General features: G+C 44.1%; 2 protein-coding genes across 4 annotated transcripts in view; one reads left to right on the top strand and one right to left on the bottom strand.

Moving 5' to 3' along the window:
• Positions 1 to 526: 526 nt before the first annotated feature.
• Positions 527 to 7435, top strand: CFAP298 (cilia and flagella associated protein 298). 2 transcript variants are annotated; one of them, XM_015881365.2, is made up of 7 exons: positions 527 to 769; positions 948 to 1115; positions 2420 to 2487; positions 4368 to 4526; positions 5036 to 5167; positions 6832 to 6927; positions 7028 to 7435. In XM_015881365.2, the coding sequence occupies exons 1-7, from the start codon at positions 631 to 633 to the stop codon at positions 7136 to 7138; spliced, it is 873 nt and encodes a 290-aa protein (XP_015736851.1). In that variant the 5' UTR covers positions 527 to 630; the 3' UTR covers positions 7139 to 7435. The 2 variants fall into 2 exon arrangements, with proteins under 2 accessions (XP_015736851.1, XP_015736859.1); XM_015881373.2 differs by lacking the exon at positions 5036 to 5167 and having other exon boundaries at positions 539 to 769.
• Positions 7436 to 14174: 6739 nt separating this feature from the next.
• EVA1C (eva-1 homolog C) overlaps positions 14175 to 27889 on the bottom strand; it is a 32918-nt gene continuing 19203 nt past the window's right edge. Inside the window, exons 4-8 of one of the 2 annotated variants that reach the window (XM_015881330.1) lie at positions 27391 to 27543; positions 19516 to 19659; positions 16428 to 16508; positions 15756 to 15845; positions 14175 to 14777 (exon numbers count right to left, since the gene is read on the bottom strand). In XM_015881330.1, the coding sequence (XP_015736816.1) occupies positions 14386 to 14777; positions 15756 to 15845; positions 16428 to 16508; positions 19516 to 19659; positions 27391 to 27543 (860 nt within the window). In that variant the 3' untranslated portion in view covers positions 14175 to 14385. The remainder of the gene's footprint in view (positions 14778 to 15755; positions 15846 to 16427; positions 16509 to 19515; positions 19660 to 27390; positions 27544 to 27889) is intronic. The other variant, XM_015881339.2, reaches the window with a different exon arrangement.

The raw sequence follows: 27889 nt of genomic DNA, 5'->3' as shown, positions 1-27889 counted from the left end.
CTGCTGACATGGTGGACACTGCCTGCACACACAGCTACTCTCTTGTAGAAGTTGTGCTATTAAAGTCACAGAATCACAGAATGACCCGGGTTGGAAGGGACCTCAAGGATCATGTAGATCCAACCCCCCTGCCTGGCAGGGCCACCAAACATACACCTTTACTAGATCAGGTTGCCCAGGGCCCTGTCCAACCTGGCCTTGAACACCTCCAAGGACGATAGTCATGGAGCATGTGAAAGAAATGGTGACAAACTCTTAGCAATGCTTGGGAAACTGATGTCCACCCCAGTCTGGAGAACCAGAGGGACATCAAGGAGGCCATAAGGGAGCAATTTGAGGACCACACAGGGAAGGGGAAGCGAGGTCTGTGTGAGCAGACATCCCCTTCAGACACAGATTTATTTGCTCCTTGTTGGTTCAAAGTGACCAGCGTGACCGCCGCCATGACAGACCCCCTTCACCTCCCCGTTTCCCGCCTAGGGCGGAAGCGCCATCCCCCCCCCTCCTCCCGTATCCAGGGACGCGCGGAGGCGGGCAGCGGCTCTAACCGCCTCCTGCGCATGCGCGACTGCAGGGCGGTAGTCACCACAGGGTCCCGCTGTCGTCTCCCCCGCTCGTTGCGGCCCCGTCATGGTGCGGCTGCACGTGAAGCGCGGCGATGAGAGCCAGTTCCTGCTGGAGGCGGCCTGCAGCGCCCGCATCGCCGAGCTGGCGCCTCTGGTCGCCCGTATTTACAACGGCAGGCTGAAGGTGCAGCGGTTGTGCTCAGGTACCGCCCCGCTGCTGCCTAAGGGTTCCGGGCCTAAGGGTGTCAGGAAGGGCCTCGCTTCCCCACAGCGCAGGGTGCGGGGATCCCCATCCCAAAAGCTTTTTCTGAGAGGGTTTTATAAGTGGTGTGTTCGCAGTAAGGCAGATTTCTAACCTTGTGCTCTAAACGCTCGACGAAGAGATGCAGGAGCTGGCGGAGCACGGTGTGTACCTGCCACTCAACATGCAAGGGCTGACGGACGAGCAGATCGAAGAGCTGAAGTTAAAGGACGAGTGGGCAGAAAAATGCGTTCCCAGTGGTGGGAGTGTCTTCAAGAAGGATGAGATTGGACGAAGGAACGGCCATGGTAAATAGGGTACAGGTGGTTGTCTCTAACCTGATCTGTGATGTCGTCACAAATGTGGAAACTGATTCTGAACCTCTCTTTCTTGCTTTGCTGTCATGAAAAGAATATAAGACCAACCAGGAATTGCATGCTGAATATCTATCAGGACAGCAGGTTAGCCAGCTAATGCTTGTTTACTAATTACAGCAATCATCCTGTGAACAAATGATGCTGAAGGCATAGATTTGTTAAGTAGTATCTATTTAATTGCCTGTTTTCACAATGAATCTGCAAATCTATCGTTTACATGAGCTTGTTTAGCTTGGAGAAGAGAAGGCTCTAGGGTGACTTCATTGTGGCCTTCCAGTACTTGAAGGGACCAAGTAGGAAGGGGAAGGGCTGTTTATGATAGGGGTGGACAGCCATAGGACAAGGAGGAATGGTTTTAAACTGAGGCAGGGGAGGTTTAGGTTTGATATTAGGAGGAAGTTTTTCACTCATAGGGTGGTGATGCACTGGGACAGGTTGCCCAAGGAGGCTGTGGATGCCCCATCCCTGCAGGCATTCAAGGCCAGGCTGGATGTGGCTCTGGGCAGCCTGGGCTGGTGGTTGGCGACCCTGCACATAGCAGGGGGTTGGAACTGGATTAACAGTTATAATCCTGGACAGTATGCAAATGCAGGCCAAATTAAATGATGCATTTGAATGCACAGCTGCAAATGAGTATGATTTGATTTCATTTTTGTTTGCGAGGGGATTATTTTTATAGCAGTCAAATAGATAGCTATGATATGAAACATGTTGTATTTGCAAATTAGATTGAGCTTTTAGTTAGGATAAAAAAGCCAGCAAACTCCAAGCTGTTGTTTCTGATTAAAGCACATCTACCAATACAGTCCATGATAGTCATATGAGGAAGAGTCTCGCTTTGGGTTGCAGTGAGTGTGAGGTTATGGCTGTTGCTTTTTACTCGGTATTTTTGTCTTCAGTGAAGTTCCCATTATCAGTCAGGTGTCTCTAGGGAAAACTGAGCTTTACTACGCCCATGAGAAATGCTATTTTGTTTCTTAAGTTAGTAAGAAATCTGATACTAAAGCATCTATTTTGTGGGCGGACTACAATGTAGCAGTGAAGGTATTTCTTGCCTTGTGACTAAGCAATGTTTCATTTGCTTATAGTAGGGAATAACCTGGGGAGGCAGTTTGCTTGGTTCATTGGGTTTTCTATGTATGTTCTGGTTGGTGTTCCCTCTTTTTGTTTTGCTTTGTTTAGTTTGTTTTTATAGCAAATATAGACTTATTGAGTACAGGTCTCTTACTTTCTAGCTCCCAACGAAAAAATGCAACAAGTTATAAGAAAGACCATAGAGGAAGCCAAGGCATTAATCTCCAAGGTAAGTTTTCCAAAGCAGCTTGTGATACATGGGACTTTCCTAATAGGGGCTGTGTAGCTGCGCAGCTTAATTAAAGTGGACTTTTTTCAGTGCAAAGGCGAACAGTTTTTGATTAATATCCTGCAGCGTTGGGAATAATCTAACAGAAACTGACGCTTCTGTTAATGATTTTCTTAATGGCTTCTGGCAAGCTGGTTCAACAAGTTAAGGAATCAGGTATTAAACACCAAGTGAATGCTGGCAGCCAAGACCTCACTGAATGATTAAATTGCGTTTAATTTCATCCCCACACTCCCTAATTTGCTACTGATGCATTCTTTAGGTGAATGCTTGTCATGTTTCCTGGTGAAAAATTAACTGTGTACTGTGATGTTCCTGGAATAAAATACCTCTCGCTCATTAACACGGTTTTTTGACTGTTACCTATGACTAATTGAAAAACTCTCATTTCTTAGATTAAGCCTCGGTTTTACAAGCACTCAGATGTGCACTTGGTCTCAGTGGGTTTGTGTGCTTGAAGATAAGCATAAGAGTCAGCCTGGAGAAGAGGAGGCTCAGGGGAGACCTTATTGCTCTCTATAACTTCCTGAAGGGAGGTGGTAGTGAGCTGGGGGTCAGCCTTTTCTCTCATATAGACAGTGATAGAACTAGAGGGAATGGTTCCAAGCTGTGGCAGGGGAGATTCAGGCTGGACATTAGGAAGTATTACTTCTCGGAAAGGGTAGTCAGGCATTGGAATGCACTGCCCAGGGAGGTGGTGGAGTCACCGACCATGGGAGTGTTCAAGAAACGTTTGGATGTTGTGTTGAGGAATATGATTTAGCTGGGAAGTATTGGTAATGGTTGGACTAGATGATCTTCTAGGTCTTTTTCAACCTTGATAATTCTGTGATTCTGAGTCTTGATGGGACTACAGTCTCAGTTTACCAAACGTGTGTGTGTGTTCTGCATGGTGTCTGGGCTTTCACACAACTTGGAAGCACTAACTCAAGAACATTTGTTATCACATTAATGTTTTGGTAAGCAGCTGCAAGTTCTTTTCCTCAGTCTTCTGCTTCTGGGAATTAGTAGGTGTGAAAGTCTTAAAACAGCGTTGAGCCATATACAGATTGTTAATCAGTTTTTAGTGTCGTCTGTGAACTTAAATCGACCTTCTTGACAGTTCCATTGCTGATAAGCGTGTTAATCTTGTGAGGTTGAGATACCAATTTGACTCAACAGTTAATGAGCTTAATACTGACCACCAGGAGGCAGCATTCTCTTACTCTTCTGTTATCTCCTACACTAATTGCAACCATTCTGTCACCAAGGAAAAAAAAAAACCCTCAGTTATTTTCTAGATGCACCTTGTGTGGTTGGTTGGGTGGTTTCCCCCTATGTCTGTTGCAGTCTGATTTGGAATAATCTCAGGGTCTTTCAGGTGTTTGCATGAATATGCCAAACTTCACTCTTTTACTTACATTCACCCCACATCTTACTGAAGACTCAAGTTTTAGATCCTTCCTCTAATCTGCACTTTAATTTGACTCGAGTTGGTGAATTGCAAGTACTTGGAACAAAAGGCTTCCCATCCAGTTTCTGCAGTCATATGTGTATATATGAGTGCCTTCATTCCACAGACATTTGTTACTATGTGCACCCTATGCAATTTAGGGAATGTCTTATATATACAAATTAATTAAATATACAAATATATAGATACATATACATACATATATTTTTGCATTCCTAGTATCTTTGTGTAGACAGCTGAGTTCAAATATCTCAGTGATAAACCTTTAAAATCACTGTGTAACAAAGCCTTTCTTCGTATAGCTCTGTGTGTGTCCACATGTGCGTGTATATAAAAAAATTATCAACGACCCCTGCCTGTATTTCAGAAACAAGTTCAGGCCAATGTGTGTCTTAATCTGGACATGGTGAAAGATGCATTGGACCAGCTCCGAGGGGCTGTGATGATCGTGTATCCAATGGGATTGCCTCCGCATGATCCAGTCAGGATGGAGCTGGAAGATAAAGAAGACTTGTCGGGGACTCACGTATGCAGTCATGTCTTTGTGTTGTATGTAGTGTCTGGCTTCCGTCTGTGCTGTGCTGTTCTCCACTTTATCAGTTAAAGTGACTTTGTTTCCATGTGCATGAGAAATTTTCTTAGGTATTACTGTCTGATACGTTACGTGAAAGCACAACAGCAGCTTAACTACAGAAATAAGATAAGTATATTTTGAATGTTACGTAAAAGCTGACTTCAGGTAAGCCTGGGACCCAATTTAAACAGCTTGCAGCTTCTTTTTAAGGTCAGTACTAAAATTTTGCTTCCCAAAGTGTTTCTGTTAAATCAAAACTGAATGGGATATGAACCTTTAATGTGAAAAGAGAGATGAAAATCAGGTGGATCATGCTGGTCTTCCTGTTAATTCCAGGTTTATTTTCCAGGGAAAAGAATCTGGTTTTAGGGAAAAACAATAATAATAATTGAAAAAGAAGGGAATGTTGCCACCCCATAAGTTCTCTCATGCACAGCCCTCGCCTTGTTTATTTGCCACAGGCTGGGCTTGAAGTCATAGAAGAATCCGAAGCACAGTTATGGTGGGCAGGAAAAGAGTTGAAAGAAACAAAGTTGCTTTCTGACTATGTGGGAAGAAATGAGAAAACAACCATCATTGTCAAGATACAGAAAGTGAGTATCGCTAGTAGTTTTCTTGATCCCTTCTTGGTAGTCCAGTTCTCTATGGTAGAGAACTGTTACTAGGTGTATGAAATGGTTTAGAATTAAGTCCAGCTTAAATATCTTAAAATGACAACTATTTTTTAAAGCTTCTAGTTTATTATATCCCAATTATTTTTTTTTAGTAATTTCTTCACCTATCAGTTAAATACTGCAATTTCTATTACTTGCTCCAGAGCACCCTATTAAAGTGCACCAAAGAGGTACTTACAACTTGTTTAAACACAACCTGAAAAGCTTAAAAACACACACAAAAACCCAGCTGGCTTTCAGTTCCATCTCAGTGCAAATCACTAGACAGAATACCCTCATCAACTTTTAAGTCTGTTAATTGAGAGAAAATATCTGCAACTCATTTCCTTCCTGAATGTGGTATCTTGAGCTTCTTGATGGCGGGTCCTCAAGCTGCCTCAGTTGCAATGTGAACTTGCTTACTTAGAGGACACAGGTTGTGTATTTGAGCCCAAATGTAGACTCTCCCAGAGTCATTGGTGAGAATTCACTGACTGCTAGAAGGAAGGACCAGCTGCTGCACCTGCACTGCCCAGCTGCGCCTCTTAAAGCTCACAGCTGAACTTTGTAAAGATCAGACTTAGTGGGCAGATGTGGTGAGACACATGTAGCTTGTGAACATAGGTCTGAGCTGTCTTCTGGAATAGTGAGCAAAAATGAGGCAAAGATTTCCCACTTCCCCTCAGTTTATAGGCCTGACGTTTTAGCAAAAGGCTGTCATTAAGTGTGTGCTGCCATCTGACCCCACAGTCATGTTCTCACATTATCGGAATTAAGTACCAAATTGATCGGTCTGTTCACAATTTTCTGGACAAAGTAGTGCAGAACTGTGCAGTTCTGCTCATCGCAGGTGAGAAAGCCTTACGCAAGGAAAGAACATTTGGATTTTCATTCACTTTTGGTGTGTGCCATTCAGTGGATGCATTTATGAATGTCAGATGACTGACATTTCCTATGGGCAGTACTTGCCCACAGCTGAGAGTTATTCTTGAGCTGCATTTCACTTTGAAGGCAGTAAGAGCTTCTCTGTGAAGCAGTATGGTGCTTTTCTTATCTCGCAGTGGATGCCTGCATTCTTGAGTTGCAGAGCTAATTTAAAGCAAGCCAGACCATTTTTATTCCATAGGGGATTTGCCATCTCTATTTAAACGGTTCTGTTTGCTATTGTTGACAATAGCTGTCATCGGCTATTTTCTGCTGCATGCATCACTTCTTCCATGAAGATAACTGACTGGAAATTTTCTTCTTTTCTTTATAGTAACAAATAATTTTTATTTGTTGTGTTTTGTAGCTGTTTTCCTTTACCAAGTCGTAGACCATCTTGTGTCTGTGTTAGCAGAGGAGCTAAGGATGTATCGGCCTGTTCTGAGACACTGGGAATGTCCTTAAAGCTGAGAGATTTCTAATGTCTTTCAGAGCAGACGTTTAAGTAAAGCAGACTCAGTAATCCTGTGTTCATTTGTTTTCCCATCCTGAAAATCTTGTTAAGTTTGAGAAATCTTAGTGTCTGAAGAAAGATTTTACTATCTTTGCTTAGCAGCTTCTGCTGTTCTATTTTGTATCATAAATACCATCTGAAAAAAGATGTCTGCTTTCCCTTTCAGAAAGGACAAGGAGCTCCTGGGCGTGAGCCTCTGATTAGCCATGAAGAACAAAAACAGATGATGCTGTATTACCACAAAAAGCAGGAAGAACTTAAGGTAACGGTGTCTTTTAACTGTCTGTGAGCTGTGGTAGCACAGAGACTAAGCTCAGGTTACAGTTATTACTGCTGCCTTAACCTACTGGTTCTGTTCATAGAAACTTGAAGAGGATGACGACGATTCATTTCTAAACGCTGAGTGGGCAGACAGCCATGCTTTGAAAAGACAATTTCATGGTGTGAAAGACATCAAATGGGGGCCAAGATGAAGCTCCACAAGCACTTTTTGCCTCTTTCCACTGTTTGGTTTGCAAAGAGGGTTGTTACTGTGTGTTAGATTCTTCTGACAGAAGCTGAAGTTGTCACTTCCTAAGCAGATGCCTGTTTCAGCCTTAGGTTTTTGATACCTGTTTACATTTCTATGCAACTTTAGCAGCACTTGTCTCTGCAAAGAACGGAATAAATCCTGTTTAAGTTGATTATTTTATTAGGAACTTGTATTTTGAATGTTGTGATATTAACGTATTTCACAGGTAATATAAGTAATAAATGTGTACTAAAATGCTGGGTGTTGTTTTGATCAGTCTTTACAACCATTTCTACAGAGCTGATTTTTAAACTCATTTTTAAATGACTTGACTGCTTAACAATTATTTAGGGAGAAGTTTTATGTCTAACTTGAAGTTTTACGTGTTAGATTTCTGCCTGCTTGATAGGGATTCTTTACTACTAAGGAGGTGTGCATCCATGTCAGTAGCTGTGCAGCACAAATCCCAACTGCCCTGAAAATCTCACATGAGGATCAGCTGGGTGTTTGAAAGAGAGGTGAGCCATACCTGCCTGTGGGCACTCACAACCAGCAGTGGTATCTTCATTCACACCCCAGAGCAGTCATCATTTTCAGTTCTGCAGTGAAGAAAGGCAAGGCAGCTGGTTTGGTATTGTAGTTTTTAGCATACTCCATGTGCCAAATTGCTCCTACAAATGTCTAATTGCCTTCTGCTTGAGCAGACTAGATAATGCTCGCAAGCGACCTCAATCTTAATAACAGGTGATTGCTCATAGCATATAGTTTATATCAAGTTTTAATCTGAAATATTTTTTGCAGGTGCCACATGTTGGCACTGTGTTGATAGGGCTGCCCAACAGTTCTAACAGATCGCTTGTGTTTGCCGTCCGAATTTGCACCCACACTTGATATTTTCCATTGCTAGTTTTTTTGGTCTTATTCACACCCTAATCCTCTTGTCACAAGGGCTTAGTGGCAGAGACAAATGTCTGACATATTATCAACTGGGAGCTTCCTACCATGCCAAACCTGTCAGTGCAGCTAGTGGGGAATACTGTGGTCATTGACTGTCCATTAAAAACACCTGCTTGTTCCTCTCTAGATTTGCAATTCTCTGTCCCTGGCTTCAGTCTCCCTGCTTGTTTGAGTCACTGTAGAATAACAAAGTGCTTTGCTAAATATTTTTCCATTACTATGAAACAGTCATAATTTTCTTTATGTGTTAGTGTGGTTGAAAAGACATTGATCAAGTTCAACTGAAGTGTTTTGTTCAACTTGTAGCTGAGAACTACGATATAGAAAACAGAAATAATGTAATTCAGTATGGTATGAGTGTGGTTTTGCTGTAGTGATTGAAGTTGTCCAGTAGTTTTTCCCAAGCATCAACTTTGTAGTATGTTTTCAAGAAAAAAAATTGGTAGCACTCATTGAAATCAGTATAGAATCATAAAAATGATCTCTCATATAATTTGCTAGGCCAGCTCCTGATAGCTCCTGCTGGTTGTAAGTGCTCTTTACAGATACAAACCCTCTCCTTCTTCTCCCATCTCTCACAGTGCTTTCTTTCAGTGAGTTGCACATGGATGTCAGTGAGTGTTTGAGGTCCTAAATCCAGCAGTGATCTAGGGAACCTGTTTCATTCTTGTAGGCTGAAATAAATAAGTTTTTCATACAGAGTGTGTTGACACACTGGAACAGGCTGCCCAAGGAGGCTGTGGATGCCCCATCCCTGCAGGCATTCAAGGCCAGGCTGGATGTGGCTCTGGGCAGCCTGGTCTGGTGGTTGGTGACCCTGCACACAGCAGGGGATCCTTCTCAGCCCAGGCCATTCTGTGATTCTATGATAATTTGTGACGTGACTACGTGTACAGTAGTAATTTATTGATGCACCCTAGAACTATTAGGGGAGGCATTTACCTGTTCTCTTCATTTGAAAACAACTTTTTACAGTTACTTTGTCATAACTGCTCTGAGGTCGCTGTCCTTGGCAGGAAGCTTCCCAGATATTCTGGATCCATTGGAATGAATCCTTGGAAATACCCACCTGAATCCCTCTTGCAAGCAGAGCTTTCATCTCAGCTCAGTGTTATTCTGAGAAGTTTGTTCGGTACACTCCCAGTCTGCAAATAGCTGAAGTCACTGTTGGCTTGTGGCCATTTCATTTAACATCCTCGCTACCAGAAGCGTTCAATAGCCATGACAACGTGAAAAAATATACAGCTGAGTATCTATATTTCTCTGGATTGCCTGCATTAAACACATCCACAACTGGAAGCAGGCGGTTTTCCGTGATGAAACTACACCACATTGGTAGCATCCTCTTCCCAGCAGAGCTCTCTGGCACGTGTATCAAAGGAGCCTATGGACTTTTGTTACATTTCCAAGACTCATTGAGAGTTATTGTTTCAGTGAAAAAGAACCTTTTCAACTACCATTAGATGGAGGGCTCTGATCTCTGAGGGGGGCATTCGATTATGTTGTAGCGTTGTCATTTCCTTTCTGAAGGTGAGGAAAAGCAAGGCATAGGAAATAATTAACATGGAAGAAACTGTGTTTTGTTCTAAATACCTTTGATTGTTGTTCTCCCTTCTCAGTGCTCACGCAATGCTCTCGCAGCACTCACGATAGCGCCCATAGAGCCGCTACGCTCGTTTGTTACAACTGAAATTGAATGAACTGGCTGGAAAAAGATGAAAGAGCACAGGAACAAAGCACAGGACCAGAAGCATTTAAAGATCTGCTCCAAAGAATTGGGATTATGTGATATGAACACTGCTCTTGGGTTTGCGAAAGCATTTTATCTTCCTTCTAAACTGCTAATTTCTGAGAGCTGCTAATTTCTGAGAGCTTGATAGCAGACATGCCCTTCCAGAGGGAAAACCAATTATCCGTCAAAGGCCACATACAGTAAAACTTGGCTAAAATGTTTGTTTTGTGGTCGTATCGCCGTTCTGATTAGTGGAAATTTATATTGCATATCGTGAGAGTCGGTAACGTAACTGTAGTCCTTGGCACAGGCTCCTCGTGAAGGAGCATTTTGTAGCGAGACAGAGCAAGGCCTGCTCTGCCTTGAAAGATGAATCAGCTCCTCGTGGCCATTTCTCACCCCTCCACTGAATTGCTGTAACTTCTGCAAATGTGTTGTGCTTCATTCTACTGCACGAGAGCCATGGACAGAAGCCACCGGGGAGCCGTGGGTTGGCTGTTGTACTGCGAAGTCATAGAGTGGCCTGAACCTAACACAGACAGTGCATTTTAAAATTGATTTTCTGATTGTTTTCCCACTCTCCTGCATCTTACATCCAGAGGTTCCTGCTGACTTCAACCAATCTATAACCCCAGTGATTCCATAATGAGTTGAACTGCTTGATTGCGATTGGGAATAGCACAAGGACCAGCTGTGATTAGGAGCCATCAAGAGGAGGAGCTCTGAGCTGCCCTCCATCTGATCCAGGGTACAGCAGGTGATGGGGACAGACTGGTTCCATCTGCCTTGTGCTGGCCACAGTGGCACCTGCCTGCGGTGTCAAGGACAGTGTTTGTCCTCACACTGTGTAAGTATGTCTTGTGCAGTAACCATTGTGGGATTGCCTTCAAACTGAGGAAGTTTATAGCAAAAATAGGAAATTTGGCACTTCCTTAAGGAAACCAGAAAAAAGGCAATTATTGTTGTATTTCAAGGATTAGGTCTGAGAGAGCAGCTCTCAATAAAGGCAGAGTAATCCAGCCAGATATGATTAAATATCTATAATGGTGTAGTCAGACCAGTTGTGAGGATCTGGAGGTCCCTGGAGGTCTGCTGGTCCTACCGCCCACTGAGCAGGGCCTCGCTTCAAACGCCATCCAGCTCCAAAACCACCACACATTGCTGTGTCCAGAGCATTCAGATGTTAAAAAAGAAAGGCAGAGGAGGCAGCCCTGTTGTCTGTGAGCATAACCGAGTTTCTCAGGCTGACTGACTTGGCTGCCTAACAAAGGTGCAAGCTCTGACTGAAGCTTTCCAGCTGGGATTTTTGCTCTCTCTTCACGAGAAGCCACAACTTCTGCTGTCTTCCATGATGTTGGAAAGCTGCCCTTGGCAGCTCAGTGCTGCAGAACCACAGCGTGATGAGCACCAGTTGGGTGGGACATCACAGGCACTGACTGGGGCAGTACATTAGGACTGTACCTCGGCAAAGTCTGCGTGTTACTCTTTTGCTCCCAGGCTGGCATTCGGCTTTCTGAGGAAAACCCTGGTGGTGCTTTGCAGGGCTCCAAATCTCTCTGGATGGACTTCTGCTTACTTTAGCGAGGGCTGAAGGTCAGCTTTCCTTTGTAAGCCTAAGGAAACACACCACAGATGACTTCACAACCGATACAAAAATCCCCTGCCCTGGTTTGTGTTTGACTTTTCTGCATGACCGCACACCTTGCCCGTAACAGGATGCTTGCTAAGGTAGGTATCCCTTAGGCTTCCCCATATGCGGGCAGTGCCAGTGCAAAGGTTTCCACGCCTGCTTTCGGTCCGTCACCCCCTGCTCACCCACGCAGGGCTTTGCTTTCCCAGGCCCTTCATGCTCTCCCTCCCGCCAAGCCCTGCCCACACCACCTCTGCTGCCCTCGGCCTGGCCGCACCCTGGACACTGCTGGGCTCCGCTGATCACAGGCATTGCTGCTGCACTGCCAGGGCCCAGCTGGGGAGCTTGGGCTGCAGCCATTAAGTGTTGTATATGTAGCCCATGGTGACTACCGAGAGAAAAGGAGAGTTTCATGAGGGTTGATTTACCACTTGCCTCAGCGCAAGGGTTGCTGCTGGGAAGTTCTGAGTTGTTTTGAAAACAGTGGTGGAGAGCTAAAACAGCCTCACTGCTGTTGCAGTCTCGGGGCTGATGCTGGCTCGTATCACTTTCAGATGCACGTCATTCCCGCAGCCATGTGAGCAGCCTGAGCCTAGTAGCTGCTTTCATGCAGAGCCAGCCACACGGCCTGCAAAGCCTCCCTTGTAGGTAGTCCTGGGCTGCTTTTCTGGCCACTGCAAGAATTTTACTGCTGGAACATTATCTTTTGATGCACTGAAATGCCCTCCTCACGGTGTTGCTGCTGACTTGCACAACCCTCTTAAATTGTATTCTTGCCCTCAGCCTGGAAAGAAGGCAGATACTGGCTGTGGTATTTCTGCTGCTTGTTTTTCTCATGTTATACACCCCACCAATAGCTGGCAACACCCCATTGCTTCTTACCACAGACCTGCCACCAAAACCAGCGTGGGTCACTGTACCACTGCTTGTCTTTAATGGGCAAGAAATATTTGATACATATGATGAAACATATGATATATAAATATCATATTGTCCAAGAAATAAAATGTATGGTCAGGTTGAGTGGTTAGACAAGTCGCCCATTATTTTTTTGTTCTCCGTGCTGGATGCTTTTTCTGCAGAAGGTGCTATTTCAGAGAGATCAAAGTAGTTTAGTCTGAGTTTTCTTGCTTGCTCTCACTCTGTCTTCCGTACCAACATGAGCAGTGAACATTTGGGCACAAGACGGAGCACTGATTGATACCTTTCCCCATTTTGCCTTGGAAAGTTCTCCACAGACAGGATGAAATAGCAGCCCATGCTCATTGTTCGCATCACTCCTCGGTCCCTCTTCCTTCCGCTAAGAGGATGCCAATCAGCACGGAGATTTTTCCAGTTGAGCACATGATTGCACCTTAGTCATGGAGTGGGTCCCTTCCTCTTGGCGAAGCTTTCCCATACTTAGGTTTGTCTCAGCATAGGCAGGAAATGACGAGCTGTGTCATTTCTTTCTTTCCATGCATTCCATACGATGTGCTGCCCTAAAGCACGGTGTCAGAGTGGGAAAGCACAATGAGCTCATGAAGTCTTACCAATAGGAAGTGACATTTTTCCTCCTTTTGTTCGCTGAATTCCCAGTGGCCCGCAGCTAAAATATTGGAGGCATTTTATTTAAAGGCAGAAAGGTTCTGTTTTCAGCTCAGATATGTTTCTGATTTCATTTGCTGTTTGATAGCACCACACCAAACCCAATTGGTCTGAACACATGAACTTCCAAAGAAGTCTTCAGACGATAACCTTAAGTCAAATGTTGTCTCTAAAATATGCTTTAAAATCACCAACATGAACACGGCATTTCCCTTAAGAAGGAGTGGCCTTAATATGCTGTTATAACTTTGGGTTCATCAAAATCATCAGTTGAAGGCACTGGGCTTGTTTAGCTTGGAGAAGAGAAGGCTCCAGGGGGACCTCACTGTGATTCCAGTACTTGAAGGGAGTGTATAAACAGGAGTGGGAATGGATGTTTATGAGGGCGGACAGTGATAGGACAAGGAGGAATGGTTTTAAACTGAGAAGAGAGGTTTAGGTTAGAGATTAGGAGGAAGTTTTTCACACAGAGGGTGCACTGGATGCACTGGAACAGGTTGCCCAAGGAGGCTGTGGATGCCCCATCCCTGCAGGCATTCAAGGCCAGGCTGGATGTGGCTCTGGGCAGCCTGGGCTGGTGGTTGGCGACCCTGCACATAGCAGGGTTGGAAATGGATGATCATTGTGGTTCTTTTCAACCCAGGCCATTCTGTGATTCCATGATCAAACATTTCCTTCAGAGGAAAATGTGGTGGCTGCTGGGGATGGCCAGGGCAGCCAAAGAGATGTTGAGGGGACACTATTTTTTCACGCTCCCCATGTGTTCTAAATGAGGCTTCAGCTTCAAGCTTCAGTCACCTGTGTTTAATTCAGTCCTGTTCTGCTCTTTCTGTTAATAACACATTTCTCAGCAACAGCACATACTCACGTGATTTATGAGCTGCAGCACACCAACTGGTTACAAGTGACACATCCTAATGCAGAAGGCTCTTCTCTACATTGCGCTTCTCAACTTTTCTCCACCTTTTTGTAATATTTCATAAACCGCATGTGGCAATTGATCCCAGATGACACCGAAAAGCCATCTATAACCATAATTCAGAGCTTTGAAAGCTTATGCACATGTTTTTCCACAGAATGATTTACGGACAGTGGAGGGCTTGAAACTCTCTTTTAATTGCATATATTTCTTCTTACTTTACAAATAATTATAAGAGCTGTTACAAATGTTCCTTCACAGAAGGTACATTTCTTTTTTAATAAAAAAAAAAAAAAAAGAAAAAAAAAAAAAAAAAAAAAAAAAAAAGGAAAAAAAAAAAAAAAAAAAAAAAAAAAGGGTGAGAGCGTCATCTGAAATAAGCCATTATTCCTCGTTGATATAAAATGTGTTCATATTTCTGGGCGGTGTCATATCCAAACCACTGTTCATCCAAATTTCTTGCATGATCTGCTCCCTCCGCTCTATCCGCTCAGCCAGGTCCGCTGCTTCCGCTGAGTTATAACCTGAGTATGAAGGTCTATACAGTTCTGCCAGCTCGTCTGGCAGCTCTGACCCAGAGAAGTCTTCATCCTCCTCCTCCTCGCTCTCACTGCTCTCATCCACTCCATCGCTTTCTGGCACCAAGTGCTCCTTCTTTCCCTGCAGTTTCTGGAAGTCTTTAAAGCAGGACATGCGGATCACCAAAGCACACAGCGTGAGGATTAATCCCACACAAACACTGGACACAAACAACAGAGCGGCTCTTTCCGGGTGATCTGAAATTAGAAATCCAATACATAAACTCTTCTCCTGCTTTGCCAAAGTTTAGCTACACAGCAGCCAGCTGCCATTTCCAGTGCCCTGCACTACATGGTCATAGTGAACAGGCTGCCCAGGGAGGTGGTGCAGTCACCATCCCTGGTGGTGTTCAAGGACCATGTGGCACTGAGGGATGTGGTCAGTGGGCATTGTGGGGTGGGCTGGACTAGGTGATCTTAGAGGTCTTTTCCAACCTTAATGATTCTTTGATTCTATGGGATGAGCAGCTCCATGCTCTGAGAAGCTATGGTAGCATTCCCAGCCCAGGCTGGGTAGGAAACATTTTGGTTTCCAGCATGCTCTCAGATAGCATCTCAATATAGCAACACAAGAGGCAGGGACTCCACAGCAGCATGGCTCTACCATTTCCTAGAGGAGCAGAAATCTTCATTCTGGAGTTGCTCCTTAATGCTTACTTATGAAATGCATTAGACTTCTCCTGTGGTGTCAGAGATCTGGTGACTGTGAATTTACTGGCCTCAATGAAATTTGCCTTAGTGTTGCTACGTCACAAGACCTGTCATGATCCATACTGGAAATGGCTGCTTTCTTTGTTTGGTTGTTTCTTTATAGCTCTTCAGTGATCCTTACACTCACGTAAACCAACATGTCCAAAAATGGATGTCTCCAACTCTGCTCCCAGATCAGGACCAGATTTTATAACTGCCAAACAACCAACAGCCCCCATTGAAAATATTAATTGAAGAAATCTTGGCTGCAGTCCCTAAAAGAGTTTGGATCATTCAGGATGGAAAATACTCTATAAATGTCAGTTAAGCTGTGATAGTCCCATCCACAGGACTGTAATTATACTGTAATAATGCCGTTACTATAAATATGGGATTACCACCTGTGACCTTCAGAAGTCGTCTTCCCTTTTCCCCTTTCTTCCAAAATGCCACCACCTAATTAACCAAGCTGCTTCATTTTCCTACCTCTTATGTATGCAAACGTAGCCAAGGAGTTGCTAACGATGGTGCCATCTTTCTTCGGAGATCTTGATTCCTTTGGATCAACATCAATACCTGCAGCAAGAGGAGGTAGAACAAATTCAGTCACATCGTAGCTGATAAAGCCATCGCGTTGATATTCCCCTTATCCCTTTTGAACTAATGAGTCTGTCCAAAATACAGGCAGGTCAGCACTGTGCCATAGGAACCTTACAGAATGTGAAACCAAATGTTGGTAAATGAAGTAAATATTAAAATAAATCTTGAAGTAAAATATAATTCATAAGGCATTGAAAATATTGAATACATATAAAATGGACACCTTATTTTAAAAAAGCAATTATTGCCATGTGAACCCCCTTGCCTGCTTCCCATTAAGCTTTCTGAAATCATTTACTACATTAACTTCACAGCTGCCAAATAAATGGACTTCCCCGTCCAGTCACTGCAGTGCTCTCATCAGTGATGGCAGCAAATATGCACTGGCCACATCATTCATTTTATTTGCATTTAGGTCCCCTCCCTCGCACCCACCTCCGCTGCACCACAATGTACTACTGCAATCAAAGGAGAGCAGGAAAACTTTTATTATTATTATTATTATTATTATTATTATTATTATTATTATTATTATTATTATTATTATTATTTAATTACCACGTTCACCATCATTCTGCTTCACGGAAGAATTGCTGTGAGTGACCAGGTGGTTGACAGCTGTGAGGATGAATTTAGGAACTGGAAAGAAGAAAAGCAAATGATGCACTGTCAGTTTAGTAAACCAGATGCCCTGTTAATTAACCATTCCCCATTACAGGATCACAGAGCGGCTAAGGCTGCTGGGGCCCTCTGGGTCCACCTGGCCCAACCTCTGTTCCAGCAGGGACACCCACAGCAGGGTGCCCAGGGCCATGTGTGGGTGGCTTTTGGCCATATCCAAGGAGGAGACACCACAGCCAAGGAGTGTTTGCTGCCTTCTAAATGAATGGGGTTTCTGATGGTGGTGCCTCAATCTACGCCCACAGCCCTGGGCAGCCTGTTCTCCCTCACCCACTGGCAGTGCTGGGCTGGGTGCACCTATGGGTACAGTTGTCCCTTTGGGCTGCCATGGCACACTGCTGACTCAGATTCAACTCACTGTCAGAATGGCCCAGAAACATTTAAAGTCTTGTCTGACACTCTCTGCGGAGCCTCTAAAGTGAGCGGTACCAGAGAGGGAAGGTGCTCAGGACCAGGTGGCAGGGTGCTGCTGGGTACTTCTCATTTATTTCTTGTCTCTGGGGATGTTTTCCCACTCTTGTTAAAATAAATGAAAGAGCTAAAAGAAAGCACATCGTGTAGATATGGAGAGCTCTCTCAGATTGTGCACGAGATGAATGGGCCCTTCATGGATTCAGATCTTGGCACTCGTTCCCTGTATTGTATGAAGGCAGATAGACTGATTTTCAGACTGATGTGAAGGGGGAAAAAAAAGACAGAAATTCCAAGTATGGAGCCCACCTATACCCTACACACAAACATTTGCCAATAAGTAGCATTAAAGAAAGTCAAACAGAACAGAGGAGACAGAAGTTTGGGGCTCAGCATAGTTTTTATATTCAAAACAACTAAAAATAGCACTTCTTTCTGAGCTGAACTCTTCTGTGTGTGTGGGCTCCAAGTCAGAACTGCTGCCTTTCCTGAGGAAGGATTGTTTTTAGAATTCTTTGCTCCTGTTTGCAATAGAAAGCCAGCAGAGATAGACAGGGGCAAATGAACTGATTTCTATTTTGGCCCGTACATCATCATAATTCTTAACTGTTCTCTAGCAGCAGAATATTTTTGTTGATGGACAAGGCTGGTTTCCTTTCAGACCATGTGCTGAATTCACAGACCTGGCTGTTAGGAGCAGTGTGCTTGAGAGGTGGGAGAGATTGCTAAGGAAGTAGCAGGAAGGAAGTACATGGGGGATTCATGGTGCTGGTTTGGGAGTGCCGCACTGTGATGGGCAGGAGGGTCCTGATGGTGGACACACAGCTGGTCCAGCTTTGTCAGACTGTGGCCTTGTCTTGTCCTGTTGTCCCACCTTCTGCCAAGTCAGCATCCTCTGTTCATGCAAATATCTGTTGCAGGGGGATGTCTGATTTAGAACAACACAGGCAACAGAAGCTCTCAGCTGCTTGCACTGTTCTTGGCTGCTTGCACTATTGATTTTTGTTAGGGTTTCATTTCAGACACGCTATATTCATAAGGACTTCAACCAAGATGAGGTGTGCCCAGGGTCACTGGACAGACTAGCCGATACCAACAGAAGGATTTTTTTTATCTACATTAGATCCTGTGCAGATCTGCTTTGCCAGGTGGCGCAGGAGCCAGCAAGCAACCATAAACTGCCAGAGGCATCCAGGACGTGCAGTCAGAAGCTGTGTTTCTCAGGGCTGGCTCCTTGCCTCAGCAGGAGCTGGTAGATTATAGTCTCTGCAGACTTCAGGTGATGCTGAGGAGGTTGTGGGACAGGGACTGAGAAAAAAAAGTATCTCCCAGCTCCCGCTAAGTTGTTATTAACCATCAAATACAAATGCAGGCAGACACTAACTAGCAGCTGACCTCTGAGGTAGGGAGTTTGGGTTTTTCACACTCCTGATCATGATTTCAAGTGTGGCACAGCCCTCAGAAAACAGGGTCTGCTCTGCTGTGTCCCTGTGCCCATTTACCTCAGCTTGGGAAGCATCAGGATAGAAGGGATCTTCTAGTGAGGGGAAAGAATGTAAAATGCCATTCTGAACCACGCCCAGCCTCTTCCCATGTTCCCTAGATGATCTGTAGGATAATTAGACCTGCAGACCATTGGCTAATGTTTCAGACTGCACAGCTCAGTAGGATCTGGCAGAAGAAAAAGTCTTCAACGTGTGCCAGCAAAGCACACAAGCACTATTTATTATCCATGCGTTAGTGCAAAAACAATTCACTACACATCTGAGTGCAGAACCTCACTGCAAACAAACATACGCTTGTTTTCCAGTATACGGATGCGTAAGAAAGAACAATCTGTTGTAATTATCCTTACTCTAATTAAAGAGAATAGCATTAACACATTCACAAGGTTACTACGGCATGAAGGCAAACACACAATAATGTTGTGTGTTTGTTAGTGCAAAGACAGGCTCCAGCTCTCTTCAACAATGTGAAGAGGAGAGTTGCTGCAGCGCCTCTCGCCTGACAACATACACATGGAGAGAATGAAAGAGAAATTCTCTCATGCCAGCAAGGGAACAGCTGGGGCTCCCTTTCCTCTGATCCTCAGGTGGGCAGTGATCTGGCAGTCAGTCCTGCAGGGCTGTTCCCAAAAGCACTCAGATAGCCAGTGCCCTTTGAAGCCAGCAGCTTCCCAGGCTGCGCACAGCGAGCAGAGCAGTAACTTGGTAAAACCAATTGGACACGTCAAGCAGCACGTCAGTCACCCACCTGGGGGTCACAGTTCATCCCCAAAAGCAGAAGCTGAGGAAATCTGTTCCAGTCCTCAGTCAAAGAAAGACATTCCTAAGAGGAGGCAGAACCTATATAAGGCACGGCATGGAAGTCCCGCAATCATTTTTCTCTCATCTTTCTTTGTACTACACTTTGCTGTCACAAGAAAATGAGAAACTCTTCCTTCTTGCCTGTGTTGCTTCAGTTCTGTGAGTGATGCACAACCTCCAGCCCTTATTTCAGTGAGACATTTCTACAGGGAACGAGGGCTTTAAAATTACCGCTCATTTGCTCTTACCACATGCATAGCTGACGTTCAGGTGTTTTGCCACTCCAGGTAGGCACGGGCTTCCAAAATCTTGGCTACTGACAATAATTTTGCATCTCTGTTTCCCGTAACACCTCTTTGATAAAACTTCTAGCGCCGTGTGAGACATGCAGTCTGAAAGAAAAACGCATCCAACAAATAAACAACTGTGCTGTTATCTGGAATAATAACTGCTATGTGCACAGCTAGAGATACAGATCTGCTGTCAATTTCAGACACCTGTACTTGCCTAAGCAAGGTTTCAGAATTAGGTATTAACATTTGTGAACACAAGGAAGTCAGCACTGGAACTGCATCAGATTGACTCCCTCATGATGACTTCCAGTTGCGCACTAAGTTCACAATAAGATTCATGTCAAAGTCCAAATGAAAAGTGCCTTGCAAACGCCCTCTCTATTCTTTGCAGGATGACCTGGAAGAACTAATCGTCTTCACATAGCTCTCCACCTGCTCCACCTGCTCTGCCTTAAGATGAGTGTGCCAGTAAAGGGCGATGCAGTGCTGTTTGCAGGTCTCCTTCTCATCTCCCAGGATTACCACCATGGTTTGACTGGATGCCCACTTTCAGTTCAAGTTAGGTGAGATCACTTTCTGTGCACCACAGCAGCTAGGTCTATGGTGAAATCAAGGGTAGCTTATGATTTACTCTGCCTGGTGCTGCTAGGAGCCATTCTGCTATGGCCAAGAGGTCAAAATAGGCTCAATGTTTAACCAGAAAATCATTTGACTTCTCTCTGCCATACCAAATGCTGCACTGCTCCCATCAGGCTGACAAAATTGAATGCCTAAGGCAATGTCAAAGGCACCTACAGTGCACTGTACCAATGCTCACAGCTGCACCTGCTGCATTTGCTGGGACGGGGATTTGTTCACTCCAGCCTTCCAACTTCCACCACAATTTATAAATGAATAAGACACAGTCAGTAGAAATTGCAAGTCTAGAGTAAGCAATGTTTTCCTGAAGCTGTCTGCTTCCAGTCAGTGTTTCCTCACCCTTTTGGTACATTTCTATGGATGGCAGATATTTCTCATTCTAGTTTCCCCGAGCAGCAATATGCTATAGATTTGACAACATATTCTCTGTTCATGAGAACCATCTGTGTACATGGGGTAGATCTGTGATTTTTAGAGTTAATCCCTTGACACCAGCAATGTCATGTATGTAAACAGAACATCAGGAGATACTGGGCTGATCTATCTGGCAAAGGGCCCAGGGATCAGAACTGAAGATAGATTTTAGGGGAGAGCAACTTTCTCATTCTGGGGACCTAAGAACCTAATACCTAGAAGGAGACTGGGAGAGGAAGGAAAGCTGTCTTGAGACACAGGATAGCTCTGCTTGAATAACTCAGTTGTTTTAGTCTCTCTGGCCATCTCAGCTAACTATGAATGCATTCAGGTGGACATTTTAGACAGCTAAGCAGCATCTTTTGGCAAGCAAGAAAACAACTGGAGAATATCAGGAGGAACTATCGGATGACTCATAAATCAGAAAATCATCTAAGTTGGAAGTGAGCTTCAGGATCATCACATCCAACTGATGAATAGATTGGGCGCACAACAGCAATCTGGCAAAGTTAATGATATGTTCTACAAACCCTCCTGGCCTTTGAGCTGCACGCAGTGTCTTAAGGAAGAGCCAGCTGTTGCACTGATGGTTCTCTACAAATCCAGTGATATAGTGAGTACATGCTTCACTTTGCCTCTGGCAGACATTTGCTCTTGTTCCTCTGAGAGTTAATAGCTCCTTATCGCCTACATTCATGTTGGCTTTGGCTCCTCTACCGTCACGTGCCTGTAGGCTCCTGGCAGGCCTGTTTTTGGAGAGCTTTGCAAGGCTTGGCTGGTGTCACAGGTGTGTGAACAGAAACTAAGGCTGGCTTGCTTCTGCAGGACAGCACAGACATTAACCAAAAAGACCCATAAAAAAAAATGAAATAAAACAAAATGAAACAAGCACTACTTAACAGCTATCTGTGGTATAGTAAGATTTTGGCATTTAGTACAGTCAAAACCTGTTCAGTTTCCTTCTCTTAGTTCTGTGTGAGTCCTTGCTGCCTCCCCAAGCTGCTCTGGCAGCTCCAGTGAAGGCTGAACCATGAGTTCAGCTCAGAGGAATTCTGTGTACTCAGTACCAAAGGCCACTTTTTCATCGGCTGCAGCTTCATCTGTACTATCTCCCACAAGCAGACATAACAGAAGTATATCTGCAGTGAAGTCAGAGGAGTTGGTGTGTGCTGAAGAGACGCCCAAGCTATTTTCAAACTTGCTTGGGGGTCTAATAACAAACCAGCTGCAGCAACACAGAGCTGATGCTGGGGATAACTTCTCCTTCTTAGAATCATAGAATGGCCTGGGTTGAAAAGGACCACAATTATCATCCAGTTCCAACCCCCTGCTGTGTACAGGGTCACTAACTACCAGACCAGGCTGCCCAGAGCCACATCCAGCCTGGCCTTGAATGCCTGCAGGGATGGGGCATCCACAGCCTCCTTGGGCAACCTGTTCCTTCAGGTCATACATTTCACTGCAGCGACTGAAAGAGGATGAGGTTCAGTCCATGCTTAAATTTGAGCAAATGAGTGAGTAGTCCCACTCAGTAGTCCTGAAGAAATCAAAGATTAGGAGAATATAAACATGTCTTGTGTCTTCTTCCTGAATGTCTAAGTACTGTGTGAACTAAACTTACGTTTTATGGGGCTTGCTAAATTGGTACCAGATGTTTAAAATAAACTGCCTCTTGAAAAGCACTTTCTCAGAATGCCAGAAGGTTGATGACACTCCTAGAAGTGGCAGAAAGGTCAGCTCAGGATGGCTGGGAAAACACTCATCTTTCATTCCCTTTGGTCAAAGCTGCCTGTTACACATCATGAGTGTTGGTGAGTCCCTTGAAATGCACACTTCTATGGATGGCATGGAGATCTGGGCATGAAGCAGAGGCTCTTAACACAGTGGTAAACTATCAAACCTGACTGCAGCTATTTAACAGTTAGAGCAGCAAGCCTTGTTTCTGGAGGCAAGGCTCTTTCAGCTCCTTAATTAGCTTTGTTTCGGAAAGTTTTGGCATGCAAATGACATGCCATAAATCACGCAGGCTTTAATGAGTAGCAATTTGTTTTCCGATTCTTCAAAGCTTCTCTCAATTCAGACCATCGGAGCTTTCCCTCCCTTTCTTTGCCTCCTGCCACACAAGAGCTGCAGGTGATGGAACAACCAGAGCTGGCCCAAGAGTTTTGTGCCAAGCGCTGCCAACAGCCTCTACTCACACCCTCTGCAGACATGACTGGCTGCTGTTTCCTCCCACACTGCTATGCACAAGGCACAAGATATTGCAGGTGAGCGATGCATCTCAAACACAGATCCATATTACATCAAAAGTAACATGCTGATGAATGATCATGGCTCCCCTAAGAGGAACCCCTTCTCAATCTTTAACTTTGGTGCTAGAGTCCAGCTGCTCGCTGCTTTCATCCCAAACTGCCGGCTGCCTTACAGTGCTTTATGTTTGCTGGGCTGTGCCTACCCACAAAAGAACAAGAAGCATGCTTTTAAAATCAAGTGAAAGCAAAGATTTCACACTACCAAATCAACATGGCTTGTGCTTTGTGAAGCCCAGATATCAGCTCTGAGAATAAGAAGTGACAAGGGGAAACTGTGGAGTTCCGGACCAAGCGAGGGCTGCATACTCCTAAAGAAAGTTTCCCTAATAATATGGTGATTTATGCAAAAGCACGGCACACAGGGTCCTGCCTGCGCATCAGAAAAGGGCCATTTGTGCTGCTGATTCTAGCAAAAACAGTTATGAGAAATGGTGCCGGTACCTTCATATTCCACGTCCAAGTTCTGCCAGTATGCTATGCTAAAAATACTTACTGTCAGAACAGGCCATTCCTTACGAGTGAATACTATACCGCGGCATTCTGCAAAGCTGCACCATCTCTCTCCCATGCCATGCAGCAGCAGCTCATGTGCCTGTTGCAGGCTCCTTTAGCCTGCAGGAGATTAGCCCATTATTTGGTGCTGTTTGCAAGTGGCTTGGAGTTCAGAATTCAGCCTCTAAGCACTTGGTGCAGAAACCTACAGTCTTCCTCTCCTCGCATGAACGTAGGCATGGAGTGAGGGACAACAAAAGCACCAAGCAGAGGATACAAGTGGAGGTCCTACACTATGTTACCAAAATAACTGTTCTGAAGTGTTAGATTCCTTCTGCTGCGGAGCCTGCCACTTGTATGACTATCCACAGGATTTGTGTCTGAAATCAACTTCTAATTAGCTAGCAATATAAACTATGCAGGTGAGGAATAGGAGTAGCAGAGTATACCCAGGCCTAGAGCTGATGGTACTTGCAGTCTAGAAAGGAGCCAGTCATGTTGTCTTCAGCAACTTTCAGCTAGAAGAGATGCAGATAAATTGTCCACAAAATTGATACCAATAAATAAATAAATAAAATTTATGTATGTAACAAATAAAAGGAACTATGACATCACAAAATACCCTTATATAACTTAATACCTTGCTAGCTAGAAGGCATCTACAGGATTCTGGAAGACTTTGTTTCCTGCTAATACCCCTTTTTCCTGCCTGAATATTATTTCAATTCCAAGAGGGGATTAGACAAAATCAAGCCCCAGGGTACATTATGCCATGGTGAAAGCTATGGCATGCGAGTGCCTGAATTTGTCACACACACACACACTCCTTCAACCTCCTCAAAATGGAAAGAAGTTAAAATGAGGGCTGTGCCAGGAAGGACCCAACCTTTTCCTAATGCAGGTAGGCAATTCTGGGTTCTGCTTGTCATTAGTGCTTAAAGAAACACACTTCTGACCAGACAATGTACATCCAGGTAACACTTCTGGTAAGCACATTTTACTGTTCTGGCTTGCAAGCTGCAGCAAGAGGCTACCTACTACCAAGCCTTCTTTCAAGTACTTTCATGTATTAACAAGACTAATCTATGATTTGAGAAGTGTTTGTTGATCTGAATCTTCCTCATACTCTCTATTGTAACCTGGTTTGGCACAACTCTGACTTCATTTGGCCAATAAATTTTGTCTTTCCTCATGTACATGTTAGTACAAATGTAGAAGACATTACAGAGGAACCAAATGCTTACAGGCTCCTACTTTGCTGAGTCTCTCTCAACAGAGCCTTGTCATGTCATCAGAAACTTCTTATTTGCATAGTACTAAAAAAATGTCACACAGCTTTCCTGTGATGCAGTCATAGAATCATAGAATGACCAAGGTTGGAAAAGACCTAAAAGATCATCCAGTCCAACCATTCACCTATTACCAATAGCTCCCTCTAAACCATGTCCCCCAACACAACATCCAGCCTTTCCTTGAACACCCCCATGGTTGGTGACTTCACCGTCTCCCTGGGCAGTACATTCCAGTGCCTGACCACCCTTTCTGAGAAGTAATACCTCCTAATGTCCAGCCTGAATCTCCCCTGCTGTAGCTTGAAACCATTCCCTCTGGTCCTATCACTAATGACACGAGAGAAGAGGCTGACCCCCAGCTCACTACAACCTCCCTTCAGGAGTTATAGAGAGTGAAAGAAATGGTACGACTTGACTACTGTCTTTAGGCCAAGATGTACAAACATGAGTTTGAGCTGGAGCATATTTATCTTTTGGTGCAAACATCTATAGGGGCTCTGATTCTGAAATAAAGAATGGCTGCACTACACTTTCTAAATTGCCTCAAATCACTGAAATGATGTTGACATTCAAACTACCACTGCTTTCTCAGAGACAAAGTATACCGGCACTTAAGTAGTCTTAACTATGCATGCACTGACATCTGTATGTGCTTGAATAATCACATAAGTAAGATTTAAGTTCCAGGTGGACAGAACTGGAGTCAATTTGGTTCTTAAGTGCTAAGTCCCTTGGGATAACTGAATGCATACTCATAAGCACTTTGGAAAGTGCTTTGGAAAACTGTACTCACTGCAGGGTGTTACGGGCAACATGCAGGAAGAGGCCAACTACTTCATTAACTAATGGGAAACCTATATCAGGGTCTACCTGCCACGTCTCTACCTTGAGTTTGCCTCAGGTTTTACGTTCTCTCCTATTACCAGTTTTAGGTTGAACACAAGAAGAGCAATAGCCAAGAAGTGTTTTTATGCAGGCGGTCACAGCACACATTTTGTTTTCTTGCAAATTCCTTATCTGTTTACACTGGGAAACTTTATCCAGAAAGAAGAATTTGCAGTATTATGATCTGTGGAAAGTAAGCACTACAGGACACTATAGGAAAGTATGCAATTTCCAGAGGGGAATGAAATATAAGAAGTAAGCAAGTATGACGGCCTTTCTCGACCAACTGAGCTCTCTCTGCTCTGCTTGGAGTCCTACTCTAAGGCCATAATCACAGAGAACATATGGGTCCTTCAGAAAACCAACAAAATATTTCCTTTGTAGAACAAATACACACAGCTAAGGTTTGTGTTGAAATAGCCAGTGTGAAATACAGACCTGGCAGTTTTAAATAGATTCTTGCAAAAGAACAGAATACATTTTTCAGCCGATACATTTTTAATACTTATAAAACTAAATAGAAATATTGGCTTGCAGACAAATGGCTTTTAAGAGTAGTTATTGATCTCTATTGCTGTTCAGAGATGCTTCTTATAGATTTCACTTGCAGCAGTTTCTCAGAAGTGAGTAAAAGTTCGGGCTTTGCACAGAACTGGTGTCAGCCATCTAAGTCCTTCCCTGTGTAGTGTGAAGGGAGGTAGGCAGCATGCAGATCCTGCACTGGCCTTCTCAACAGCACAAAAACATATGCCCGTGCTTTTGGTGTCTGGCATCGAATGCATTACTCATACAAGCATCCTCACAAACACATGAAGTATATCATTAGGTACCTAATGATAAAAATTAGGTTGGGACTTTGAAGTTAGTGATTGTTAATTGATATTGACTGTAAACTACTGATGATATTTTGGGTTCTTCTCCCTTTTTGAAGGGGAACAGTGTGAGTTTGATGGTGCTCACAGTCTGTGACCAAGCTGCTAATACTATAGCAACACTACTATATTGGCTAGATATATTAAAAGTGCAACATTAATACTCACATCCCTTGAGATGCACCTGTAGTAAATCAGCAGTGACAGGGAACATTTCTAACACTAACACAGTGCTCTATTCTGATATCTATGATCCCTGCACTTTTCTGTCCAGTGCCAACAGCTTCTACCACAATTAAGGCTGGTGAGCAGCCCTACAAGTCAGACTGCATGCAGCCATCCTGCTATGGGGGTGACAACTAGGTGCCACACACACAGATCATTTCCTGCTCTCTGGGATCCTGACAGAGGGAAGCCCCAGATGGATCTGATTTACTAACACATTACCACAGTCTTGAAGTTTGAATACAGCTGTATTCAAAGCAGTGGGTCCTGACCTGTGGACCTCATCCTGACCATCTGTACTTAAGGCAAGGAGAGAACAGCGCAAAAGGCATCAGAAAGACAAATTGCCATGACACTCATGTTGCCTGGTCTTTCTCAGACATTGGAAGAAGATGAGAGGCCAGCAGCTGATGTTGAATACAGTCACATAAGTTCAAGAGAGCCAATAGAAAGAACATTTGATGGTAATCATAGCAAAAATTATTAACTACATCAAGGGCTATTACTTTGCTTACACTTCTTACTCATGTCTCCCTTGTGCTTGGCAGTTTGTTTGAGTTTCGGAAATAATCTCTCATGCTACAACCACAAACACTTCCAAAATGCCACTGCTCTCATGACTGACCTTTTCTCCCCACCTGTGCCCGCCTTTCCTGTGCACCCACATGGAGAAGGTCTATTGAGAGCATACTAACTTACCAAACTGAGGGACATGTTCTGCCTTGGCCGAGCAGATGTTGTCCTCGTGTGCCCAACTGCCGTAGGTGGCAGAGTAGATGATAAGGAACTTGGACTCCTGACAGTGGAGTTTCAGTTCCTGGTTTTCACAGGCTGATTTGGTTTTGTATTCAGCTGAAATAGAAGCAAAAAACAGTACAGTAGCATGAGGCAAGTTTCTCAGCTGGACTGTTAATAGCAAATAGCAGCATGACAGAGAACAGCTTTTCTGCAAGCTGTGTTTTGAGTGATATGTGGAACAATTGCAACCACAGACAAAGCCAATAGTAAAGTAGAACATTTCCTCCAACTAAATTGTTCCCTTATGACTGTCTGAAGCCTCCAGCTCTTTTTAAAAATGAATTGAAATACTAACTTTTGCCAATCTTCTCTCCCACTGGAATTTCCACCCCCAATCCTGCCTGCTTTTCTGGCCTGCTTTCCACTACTGTTTGGGAGGACAAACCTCATCCTTTCCTTT

The sequence above is a fragment of the Coturnix japonica genome, chromosome 1 (genome assembly GCF_001577835.2).
Source record: "Coturnix japonica isolate 7356 chromosome 1, Coturnix japonica 2.1, whole genome shotgun sequence".
Lineage (NCBI taxonomy): Eukaryota > Metazoa > Chordata > Aves > Galliformes > Phasianidae > Coturnix > Coturnix japonica.
The sequence above is the reverse complement of the archived record's forward strand: the minus strand, read 5'-3'. Positions and strand labels throughout refer to the sequence as shown.